The 12,469-nt window shown below is 39.2% G+C and overlaps 2 protein-coding genes across 2 annotated transcripts in view; one reads left to right on the top strand and one right to left on the bottom strand.

Annotated features, from left to right (window-relative positions):
• LOC127651650 (zinc finger CCCH domain-containing protein 13-like) overlaps nucleotides 1-12,469 on the top strand; it is a 70,908-nt gene that overhangs the window by 47,312 nt on the left and 11,127 nt on the right. The window lies entirely within an intron of this gene.
• LOC127651647 (CD209 antigen-like) lies at nucleotides 71-1,861 on the bottom strand. Its single transcript, XM_052137588.1, has 5 exons — nucleotides 1,677-1,861; nucleotides 1,107-1,412; nucleotides 893-1,014; nucleotides 714-817; nucleotides 71-573 (listed from the first exon to the last, which is right to left on the bottom strand). The coding sequence occupies exons 1-5, from the start codon at nucleotides 1,828-1,830 to the stop codon at nucleotides 438-440; spliced, it is 822 nt and encodes a 273-aa protein (XP_051993548.1). The 5' UTR covers nucleotides 1,831-1,861; the 3' UTR covers nucleotides 71-437.

Genomic DNA, 12,469 nt, shown 5'->3' with positions numbered 1-12,469 from the left:
TGTATTGATCAGATACTGCACATTGTTTTATATATCTGTTTGCTATTGACTAATGCTGACAGTTTAAAGGATTATATCAACAATCTTTTCATTTTGAAAGTTGACTTGCTTATGTTTTCATTTGTAAGTGGCTTGTGATAAAAGCGTCTGCTAAACGACTAAATGCAAATGTAAATTGTAAACTATAACATGATAAATTCTGCTGTGAATTCATTTATTAATATTGTAGAAAAAATTAACCGTTTACATTTCAACAAAATTAATTCAAACATTCTTTATAATTTTGGAATTAATGAAGACAAAAAAATAAAAAATAATCAATTAAACGAAGCAGCCAAATTGTACATGGAAAAAAAGGGAATTTTCAATTACAGTGTCACAAATGATAGGAAACACTGTGAGAAATGACAGAACGGAAAGTTTTTACCATGACAAAGCTAATTCTCACAAATGCATTTTCTCCTAACTGAGCACGGAAGATCATTCCAGTTTTCCAGGAATGGTAATGCAGGATTCAGATCAACACAGTCTTCATCTCCACCCAAATTATTCGGTTCATTACGCTTCCAAAACCTGAATAACATGTAATCAGGTTTTCATATATTCTGATGCTAAACATGCTGAAATAATTTTCTAAGAATAAAAATAATAAAAGATTTAAAGATAACAAATGCACAGTTACACTACTTTTCTGAAAGTGGTTGAGCACTTACCCTTTCTTCAGTGGTGAATTATCCACCCATTTCATTTTGCCCTCATTCTCGATGACAGATAAACCAATCCACACAATCTCCTTGAAGAGTGAAGTAATGAACCTCTGTTTGAGGATAAAAACAAGTTATAGTGTGATTCCTCTCTTTTTCTTCTTTAACACACTTACACAAACTTCTACCTGTTCCTCTTCAGTGTTGATAATGACCAGATCTCCACCACGATCCCTGCAGAACTGTCTGCTCTCAGACCAGCTCTTCTCCTCACTGGATATGAAGTACCAGTGCCACCCGTTTGCTTTCACTAAACCAAAAAACGAAACAAATACGTTTTCTTGACTATGTGAGAGGTAAATTAACAGTTAAAGGTATTCAAAGCAACTGACTTCGACAAACCTCGTTCAGGAGCATTTTTCTTTAGTTCATTCCTCAAAGACACAACTCTGCTCTCCAAATCCAGATTCTTCTTATTCAAAGAGTCAACGTTGTTCTGTAACTGTTTTTTCTCAGCAGTTAGTTCACTGTATTTGGCCTGTGATATGTTTGTTGTTTGGTTGATCTGTTTGAGCACATCTCTGTATCTCAGATTACTTTTTCCTCTCTCTGCCTTGTTCTTGACATGCATCATTATAATGCCAGATGCCAGGAGAACACAAATGAGCCCAAGACACACTGCGCTCAGCACAAAACATCTACTTCCTTCTGTCAAACAGAAAAAGAAAAAATACATTCACTCTGTGTCATAAGAAGAAGTCATAAGAAATAAGGGCTACATTAAAAACATGACATCAAGAAATAAGTTGAAAACGTAAAAAAATTATTCCATATTAATACATAAAAATATCGATTTTTTATATAACAACAAAAACAATAACTAATTGCTCCTACAAAAGAACTACGAACAACATTGAGTACTCAACAGTTCCTCATACACCAACTCTTCATCACACCAAACTTTCTGCTTACTGTTGTTCTTAGGTTTTGATTCAGTCTGGTTGCAAATCATATTTTGAGGTCCACGTGTCTCTTCGTTAGCATAAATATAGTCATCTTCACTCTGTGTTCTCTTGTTTGACTTGATTTTGCATTCAGTGTTTTCATAGATGGGTTGCGGTTCCATTATTTGCACTGCCTTCACAGATGAGCTGATGATCTTTAGGATTTTTTTGTGTCTTTGTTTCACAGAGTCCACTAAAGAGGATGTGGGTTAATTTCTTTAGAAACTGACATTGAGCAGCCCTGTGTGCACAACACATGTTGCACAAAACTCCCTTACACAAGTTGGTTGCTAGGGTGTTCTGGTTGGATAGCATCATTAAGTTGTAGCCTACTGGTCCAAGTCTAGAGCCCACCCCCGAGTCTCTACGAAATCAGGTCCCTTAAATGGCTAAATCATTGTCTGCGAGCATCTAGCAATGGAATGCCTTTATGGTCAGAGATTGGAGATATCCCCCATCTCACTTTGAATGGAAAGCAGCATAAGTCAATGGGACATTTTCAGCTGTTTCTGCATACTGAAATTCCAGCCACTGCCCCCAGTGGACAAAGCTGGAAGTGTTCTTGAGGTGAATGTCCACCGGGTGGCGCCAAAAGCGAGTTATATTTTTTTTGTAAATTGCGTAATACAGTCACAACAGGAATGCATATTTTAATAACTCTACTCTCCCAAAACCCAATACTGAACCTAACATTCAGTGGAGTTTAAAGGTCATACCCTTCACGAATATCACACGAACAACAAGCTATCAGTAGCGGCAAATGAAAATGTAAACACACTTGAACTGATGCAAAAATGTCTGATGGGATGCCGCTTGTAGGATGTTGATTTTCTGTGTGATCATGTTGGTTTAATATTTGGGGATAGGGGTTTGTTCAAATCACTAACTCTAAGTATGAGCTATAGTAATAGTGATGCTTGTCAATTACTAAAAATCACTGATTTCAAACAGGTTTCCCAAATACTCTCTTTGTTAGGTAATACAATATTTCCATGTCGGGGTGCAAATGGTCAGCCTCAAATCCCTAAATGACCTAAACATGGCCCCTGTTTCAATCTTCAGGAACAGGGGCAATAACTTTACCATAAATATCCAAACATCACGACCAGAACTCGTCTCAGGACGAGTTTGATCTCTTATTCGGGGCCCGCGTGTCCTTCCTTATGTACGGTCGCCCAGTTGCAGGCTGACGCCAAAATGAAGGACATGCTTTCCCAGGCAGCCGCTAGCGTAAGGCTCGAGCCTTATTTCTGCGAGGAGGTGTTCCCCTAGAATATGTCTCCAGGTGTGTCGTGGTTATGACAGATGCTTCCAAAATGGGCTGGGTCTCTGTATGCAACAGGCACGCAGCCGCCGGCTCGTGGACGGGCCCGCGGCCACTTTGGCACATCAACTGCCTTGAGTTGTTGGCAATACTGTCCCCTTCCACCTTGAAGGTGTATGTAGCCACTATAGCGGCACACCACAACACAGTGGACGGTGAGTCCTTAAGGAAGCACGACCTGATCCTCAGGTTCCTGAGAGGCACCAGGAGGTGCCTCGATCCCGCATGGGACCTCTCTGTAGTCCTTCAGGGTCTGCGAGTATTCCCCTTTGAGCCTTTGGAGTCAGCTGAGCTTAATGCACACTCTTTAAAGACTGCCTTCTTGAATGCACTCACTTCCATCAAGAGGGTAGGAGACCTGCAAGTGTTCTCTGTCAGCGAAATGTGCCTGGAGTTTGGTCCGGGCTACTCTCACTTGATCTTGAGACCCCAACCGGGTTATGTGCCCAAGGTTCCCACAACCCCATTTAGGGATCAGGTGGTGAACCTGAAAGTGCTGCCTCAGGAGGAGGCAAGACCCAGCTTTGATATAAAGAGGAACTGGGCTAGCCTGTCCCTATTTTTTGGCCTTTCGACACTCATAACTGCATTGGGGGAGGGTACGTGTTGGCCTGGTGCATCATTCCACCAGTTCACATAACACAGTTCAGCTAGTTGTGGCGTTTTGTATAGGGACCCCTAGTGTCAATCATCGACACAACGTCGAGTGAGTGACAGATAGGGAACGTCCTGGTTATTTCTGTAAACTCCGTTCCATGATGGAGGGAACGAGATGATGTGTCCCTCCTTCCACAATACTGGACTACCCGCTGAAATAGCCAGGACCTTCTCCCTCGGCTCCTCAGCACAAAACCTGAATGAGCAGCTCGCACACCAGCTCCTTTATACACGTATGTTCAGGGAAGTGGCATGCAAATACCACTCGCCAATTCCCATTGGCCTTTTATCAAAGATCAAAGGTGTCTCGGAATCCCAAGAGAGACCCCTAGTGTCACTTCATCGACACAACCTCCATTCCCTCCATCAGGGAACGGAGGTTACAGAATTAACCAGGACGTTACTTCTTCAGCACTTGTAGATTCTTTCACTTATTTTGACTATAAAATCTCTGCCAGTACAGTAAGACAAAATACACATGTTAATAATACATTCTCTGAAAAACCCAAATATCTTCTGCAGTGTTGCTTCTAAACAAGATAAATCAAACTGATCTTGTTTTAAGGATTTTTAGATATTTTTACAGGAAAACGATACAAAAATTATTATCAAGAATACGATTTTTGCCCTAATATCAAAGGTCTTATTAGAAAAAAATTATAATTCTTAATAAAAAAATATGATCGTGTCTGGTAACATGTGCATGTAAAATGACAAGAAATAGCATTTTAGCTTAGCATAAAGCTCTCAATTTACACAAGGTTCATTTCTATTTCTTCTGCTCCAAACTTACTTCTCTGTCTGCTCGTATGAATGTAACACATCATCAGAAAGTGTTTCACCGCTGATCAAATGCACTTTGGATCGCATCATATATATGTATAAATCTTTTCCATCTGAAGAACTTAATATTAAATGAAACAGATGACAATAAAATGCAAAGTAATGTCTTCAGTAATCAAATTATGTAACTGTATTATAATTACCAATGATTTAAATTGTAACTGTAATGGATTATAGTTACTTATATTTTGTATTTTAAATACATATTCCCGTTACATATATATATATATATAAAAGATTAAATGTTTCATGACTTGAGACTCGACTCAGACTCATGACGAAAGACTCGTGAACATCTCTGGGTTCAGCACTTAGCCTTTATTCAGTGGTGAATTATTCACCTGTGTCATGGTGCCATCTTTCTCGATGTCAAGGGAATGGCAGGGAGGAAGAAATAGTGCTGACTGGTCCTAGTATTTGGTCTCACACACATCTAATCTTTATTTCAAACAATACTGCAGTACAGTATGCTGTCAGACCAGCTCCTCTCGTGGTAAAATGTCAGTTTCCAAATACACAAACAAATATACTGTACTATACAGTAGGTCCTTAAAATGCATGTATATAGGTTAGGAAAAGAGATTTCTCTTTTGAAGCTCCTAAAATCAAAGACAGTCAACATAAAAGTCATCCATTCGACACCATCTGTTCAATGAATGTCTTCTAAAGCAACACGATCACTTCTGGTGTGAAAAATGTGCATCTCGAGGTTCAGACAGGGAAACAAATAGAATAGTATTAACGTAGCTGTCATTTGATATATTGCAGTGTTATAGATTATGATAAATATTTCTGAAATGTTTCATTCGTTTGCATTTTAAGGATCTACTGAGCTGAGTTTTTTTTTTTTTTTTCTCAGATGTTTCCTGGTGAAGAAAGAAAGTCATACACACCTGAGATATCATGAGGGTGAGTAAATAATGAGAGAATTTTCTTTTTTGGATGAACTATATATTTCAGATCAGAAAATTTCTAGCAAGGAAGCCCTATGAGAAATGACAGAAAACATGTATTTGTAACTTCAATTACTCTGAACCTAAAAATGCTGAAATTATTTACAAAGAATAGAAAGAATATTCTGTTCGCCAATTCTCATTGGCCTTTACTCAAAGCTCAGAGGCAAGTGAGGCTCTTAGTGAAAACACTGCTTTTCTGTGAGTGGTTCAGCACTTACCCTTTATTCAGTGGTGAATTATCCACCCATTTCATGTTGCCCTCATTCTCGATGTCAGACAAACCAATCCACACGTTCTCCTTGAATGAAGATACGAACCTCTGTGCATGTGTACAAAAACAGGAAATAAATGTGATTAATCTCTATCTCTTCTCTAACACATATGCATGCACGCACACACAAAACAAACTACCTGTTTCTCTTCAGTGTTGATAATGATCAGATCTCTACCACGATCCCTGCAGAACTGTCTGCTGTCAGACCAACTCTTCTTTTCAATGGATATGAAGAAAAAACCTGTTCCCACACACACAAACACAGACACACACACACACACACACACACACACACACACAAAACAAAGACAAAGATCCCCCATTTAGCCTTAACAGACTGTAGGGGCAAGTGCTGTTAGCAAGCACCTATGAAGGCCGGAACGGTACACGAGGGGGTGGGTGGCCAGCACCACGCCTGACCGCCTTTGTCTCCCCAGTGGTGATGTTTTACACACCGCACCAGGTACTCATTTTAGGCTGAGTCGACCTAGGGGAGGCCCGGGACCGGGTAAGATAATCGTCACTAATGTTGGCCATGAGCGGGAATCGAACTCGGGTCGCCAAGTTCGTAGCTACCGCTCCACTACACACACACATTGATTTGTGTTTTTTAGCTCATCACTAGTAGAGTTGACCTCACTTTCTAACTCCAAGTTCCTTCATTTTCAAAAATGTTCTCCATTGCTTCACTTCAGTGTGTTCACAGAAGAGCTGTGGTCTTCAGGATGCTGAGTGCTGGCTTTTATTTAGAGTACCTCCCTAGAATTTACATACTGCTGATGATTCGGCTTGTGCAGTTCATTTAAATCACATGTTGAGTACATGCTTTCTTAAGTGCAATTCATGCCTACATAAGCCTTTCTTTTATTGCGTTTGTCTATTTTTTGTATAATGAGACCAAAACTGTCCGTAAACACACATAATGTTGAATTTATAGAAATAATACTCAATTATTCAATCAAATACACTTAAGTGTTTTCATTAAAACAAATCACAAACAAAAGAAACCAATTAAAATTGAGTTTAGCTATATGAGGGATTATGGTACCAACAGATAACCAAGAAGAGTCAATGAACTCATCGTAGCTGATATGTTCAGTTATTTACAGTAGAACTGCACTCTTCCCACACCAAAAAACAGGAACTACTGTATTTTGCCGACCTTTTTTTATATTGTAATTTTTTCATGACATGACCTTTTGAGGAAAATTACTCTTTAACTACAAGCCAGTTAAATTAGTTCAAAAAAGTGCATCCCACATTCATTTCAAACACAGATTTCTGACAGGATACGGTCAGTGCTGGGTAGTAACGTATTACATGTAATCTGGATTATGTAATCAGATGATGAAAATCAAGATCTTGTAATTGGATTCAATTACAATTTAAAATACTCAATATCGGACTACAGTTACTTTTTAAACATTATATGATAGCCTACCTACCATTTATGTTCAGTAACTCTTCAAGTGTTTTCAAAAGAGGGGGGAAGGTTGTGAAATTGCACACAAACCTGATATTCATTATTAGCTATGGCTTTGGAAAGGTTTTGTCCATCAAAATTCCCAAATACACATCATTTCATATTCACAAATCACAATGTAAACCAATTGCATTGGCGCTGTAACATTAGTTTTAGTTTCATGTATTGATTTTGTACTCAGCTTCAAAAATGTTAATGAATGCACTTTTGCTTTAGAAATAACTTTGAGGCCTTTTTTGTAGCATTCATTCTTAAATATAACTGGTCTGATCTCTTACCACACTGTCCATATATCTAAAAAAAACTCCCATAAAATTATATATATATTTTTATCCCCTTTTCTCCCAATTTGGAATGCCCAATTCCCAATACTTAGTAGGTCCTCATGGTGGTGCGGTTACTCGCCTCCATCCGGGTGGCAGAGAACAAGTGTCAGTTGCCTCCTCTTCTAAGACCGCCAATCCACGCATCTTATCATGTGACTCGTTGTGTATGACATCGCAGAGACTCACAGCATGTGGAGGCTCATGCTACTCTCCACGATCCACACACAATGTGATAGAGCTGGGGACGGTGGTCTGGATCCCCGATGCCCCGCAGGCTGCCCCCGACCGAACTGGAGCGTACCGTATACTGGTAAGAATCAAGGGGGGTACTCACCAAGCTTTGGAGGACACAGGTTGTAATCAAACCACTATCCACCAACGCTTGGTTCAACACGGGGCATTGGGCAGAGCTAAAATGGTGAGGGTGAAGTGTGTGCATGGGGATATTCACAAATACCCTGTGGTGACCCTTGAAAATACATGTCAGGGAACAAAACATAGAGTGGAGGCCGTGGTTTGTTCCCGCCTCACACATCTGCTGATTCTGGGGACTAATTGGCCTGAATTTTGTACTGTATTAAAGAGAATATGTGCGGATGGGTCCTGCGTAAAAGCTGTGAGATGTGAAGTGCGTGATGCTCTTTATCCAGGTGGAGCCAGGGCCATCTTCTTCAGCTCCACGTCAAGATGGCGTGAGGGGAGGGGAGAAGGTTCAGCCCCTACCGTCCTCGGGGGATTTCCCAAAGGGGATTTCCCTTTGGAGCAGTCACAAGACAAAACCCTCAAGTATGCCTTCAACCAATTGAGAATGATTGATGGTCAACAACTCTGACCAAGCGATGCACTTTCATATCCCTATTTTTAGATTATAAACAAGCGGTTGTTTAGAGTGACGCAGGACGCTAAAACAAAAGAAGATACAACCCAGCTCTTAATACCACGGAGCCGCAGGGAAATGGTGTTCCAGGTGGCTCACTATAATCCGATGGCAGGTAACATAGGGGAAAGTAAGACACTGAACCACTTAATAGCCCATTTTTATTGGCGGCGATGTCTGCAGGTGGTGTGCGGCATGCCGTGAATGTCAGATGGTGAATCCACGCCACCCCAAAAGCACTGTTGTGCCCCCTTCCACTGATTGAGGTTGTAGTATATTTTATCAAGTTAAGTATACATTAATCAGGTGTAATCAATGTAAACATTGTTGATTTGTATCACAGTTATGTCTGACGGGCAAACATGCAGTTTACTGTGTGTGTGTAAAGGCCTGTGGACGTGATGGAATGTGTGCTCAACATATGTGTGACCATTTGACGGTGTGTGCAGAAACAGAAATAGCTTTTACATGTGTGCTCTCATGACTGCTGAGAAAATATATGGTGAGGCAGGTGTTTCCTGTTCACTTCTTAAAATGGTCAGACCAGAGTCAAAGAAGAGGATGATAGATAATGCATGTTTAAAAAAGCCCCACCTTGTTTGAGGAGAAGTATTTAAGTGAACCAAACCCAGAGATGAGTTAGTTGTTGTTGTGGTTTTACTGCAGGCAACTCGGCTTTATTGTGTGATAATAAATTCTATTCTTCTGAAATCAAAATCCCAAAGATGTTGAGTGATTTTTCACAAAATTGGCAGAAACTACTACAAATGGTGCCCGAACAGGGACAGAAGAGAGCAGAGTAATTTCATCACGGGCTGGCTGGGAAGGCAACACAAACAGGTGGCCACCATTAACAGCAAATACAAATTATTTCTTCTGGAATCAAAACCCTTTATTTATTCTTTTTTTCCTTTCTTTATTGGTTTAGAAGAGCTTTTTGAGCGTTCTTACCACCACAGGCAAACTGGCAAGCAAAAGTTGCTTACCTTTTAAGGGTCTAGATGAAATAGCAGTAAATAAAGGCAGATAAAATTTAAGAAGTAATTTTGCGAAAACCGCTCTTTGGAATAGTAATAAGAGGACTGAATAGGCAATAAAAGATTAAAAAGTAAATAAATAAATAAAAATAAATCCTGCAGGTTACTTAGGATAGGAATAATAATAATTGCAAAATTGTATTGTATTTCTTAAGAGCTCTGTGTTCATGAAGGCCTTGTGTTTGTAATAAGTGTGACATTTCTGTAGTTGTGAGAGTATCTGTATCTGTATTTGAAAGTGTGTGAAGAGTGAGTGTGTATGAAAAAGTATGACTGAATAAAAATATAAGCCCAGTACAAAGATTGGAATGAAAGCCTGTCTCGAGAAACTTTGGAATAATTAACTTTGTTAAAATATAGAAAACTAAAAATGTTCAAAAATATCAGCCTGTGCTGCATAACTGGTGAGGTGTATATATGCAATTTAAAGCAGAGAAAATATATTTGGGCTATTTTCAACCTTCCATCAATATATGGAGGCAGAAGAGAGCTGATAATTACAGGCAGAGAAGGCACCTAATAAATATTCTGGTTGTAAAGTGTAGATAAAACCAATGATAAATATAAATATAAATATATATATAGAAAGATACATTTAATAGAGTATAAACTAACAATAAAAAAAAAAAATAAAAACAGTGAGATAACATAGATGTAAAACAAAATTAGAAAAAAAAAGTTAACTCACAACTGGCTGGAAAACATTTAGTCTTGGCTGTTCTTAGTCTAGCAGCTGTTGATTGGAATGGGATAGAACATAACTCCTAAACTAGACTGTAGCATAGAAATGTATTTGACTTCATGCAGAGAATCTATACATTCAAGAGATATTGTAGGGTGTGTGACCAAGGTAGAAAGACTCAGCCTTTGCTGCGTAAACAGAAAGTTAACTCTTAGCTTGTGAGTTTTTTTTTTAGGATGGCAGCTGTCTGTAAAAATATGCCAGACCTCTGAACTAGTCTGTAACATAAAAGTAATGGACTTCATATAGAGAATCTATACATTCAAGAGGTATAACTGTGCTTAGAGAAAAAGTTTATATTAAAGTGACGAGTTAGAATATTTCTATTATAAAGAACAGTAAAGTGACTTAATTCCATTTGGGAAATCACATTATCTGGACAAATAATAAAGCTTTTAGTCCAGTGTATTGCATTAAACTGAAGTTAACTAAGTAATTGGAATTTAAGCAAAGGTTGTAGTTAAGATAAGTGTTGTTATATTACATAAGGTAAAACTCCAGTGGAAATACTCAAATCTAGAAGTCCACTGTGTAAAATCTCAAAGAAATGAGAAAGCAAAATAAATAAATAATGAAGTGATGTGAATGAACTTTGTGTATTAAAAAGTAAAGGTGAAAGGAATTGAAAAAAAAAAAAATCAAAATATTGCCGTTGAAGATTAGTGTAGAAGGAAATACATTTAAAAAATAAGTTTGGTACACTCTACATAACTGTGACAACCAAAAACAAGGCTGAACCAGGAGCACGCACATGCGTAAATATGTTAATTTGTGACTAAAACGTCACAGAGGAGGGATATGTAGTATATTTTAATCAAGTTAAGTATACATTAATCAGGTGTAATCAATGTAAACATTGTTGATTTGTACCACAGTTATGTCTGACGGGCAAACATGCAGTTTACTGTGTGTGTAAAGGCCTGTGGACGTGATGAATGTGTGCTCAACATATGTGTGACTATTTGACGGTGTGTGCAGAAACAGAAATAGCTTTTACATGTGTGCTTTCATGACTGCTGAGAAAATATATGGTGAGGCAGGTGTTTCCTGTTCACTTCTTAAAATGGTCAGACCAGAGTCAAAGAAGAGGATGATAGATAATGCATGTTTAAAAAAGCCCCACCTTGTTTGAGGAGAAGTATTTAAGTGAACCAAACCCAGATATGAGTTAGTTGTTGTTGTGGTTTTACTGCAGGCAACTCGGCTTTATTGTGTGATAATAAAGTCTATTCTTCTGAAATCAAATTCCCAAAGATGTTGAGTGATTTTTCACAAAATTGGCAGAAACTACTACAAGGTCCCCTTCGAGAGAACCATTAGGGCCATTAGAGCGGTCAGCGCGTGGACATCGCTTTGTATTAATCCTTGTAAATTATGCAACGCGATATCCGAAAGCAGTGCCTTTGCGCAACATCTCAGCAGGTAGTGTTGCGGAGGCACTCTTCAAACTAATCTCCCAGGTGGGGATTCCAAAAGAAATCCTTACCGATCTGGGCACTTGTATGTCACGGACACTATGCAAGCTGTATGAGTTATTGGGCATTAAGTCAATCCGCACCAGCGTTTACCATCCACAAACAGATTTAATAAAAACCTTAAGAACATGATTCATAAGTTTGTGCACAGGGATGGAAGAAATTGGGATAAATGGCTCAACCCCCTATTATTTGCAGTATGAGAGGTCCTGCAAGCCTCCACAGGGTTTCGAGCTGTGTATGGGAGGTGCCCGCATGGGGTTCTTAATGTCATCTGTGAAGCTTGAGAGGAGGGACCTTCAGATAGCAAGAATGAAATCCAGTACGCTCTTGATCTTAGAGCAAAACTGCACACCTTGGGGCAACTAACACAGGAGAATTTGCTCCAAGCTCAAGAATGACAAAGCCGACTGTATAACAGGGGAGCTCGGATATGTGAATTTGCACCGGGAGATAAGGTACTCGTATTACTCCCCACATCGTGCTCCAAATTACTCCAAATGGCAAGGACCCTTTGAGGTCACACGACGAGTGGGGGATCTTGATTATGAGGTAACGCAAACCGATAGGGGGGGCGCACATCAAATATATCACCTCAGCCACCTGAAATTGTGGAGGGAGGCAGTCCCTGTGACATTGGCTATGGTAGTTCCGGAGAGTGCGGAGCTCGGGCCAGAGGTAAATAAAAAACCTAATAAAAAACCTAATCATAACACTCAAACCTAATCTCACTGTACCAGCTCACAGGGGTTGCCAAGTTGCAACAA

This window comes from Xyrauchen texanus, chromosome 11, assembly GCF_025860055.1.
Source record: "Xyrauchen texanus isolate HMW12.3.18 chromosome 11, RBS_HiC_50CHRs, whole genome shotgun sequence".
NCBI lineage: Eukaryota > Metazoa > Chordata > Actinopteri > Cypriniformes > Catostomidae > Xyrauchen > Xyrauchen texanus.
Note: the sequence above shows the minus strand (reverse complement) of the source record. Positions and strands in the feature narration are given on the sequence as shown.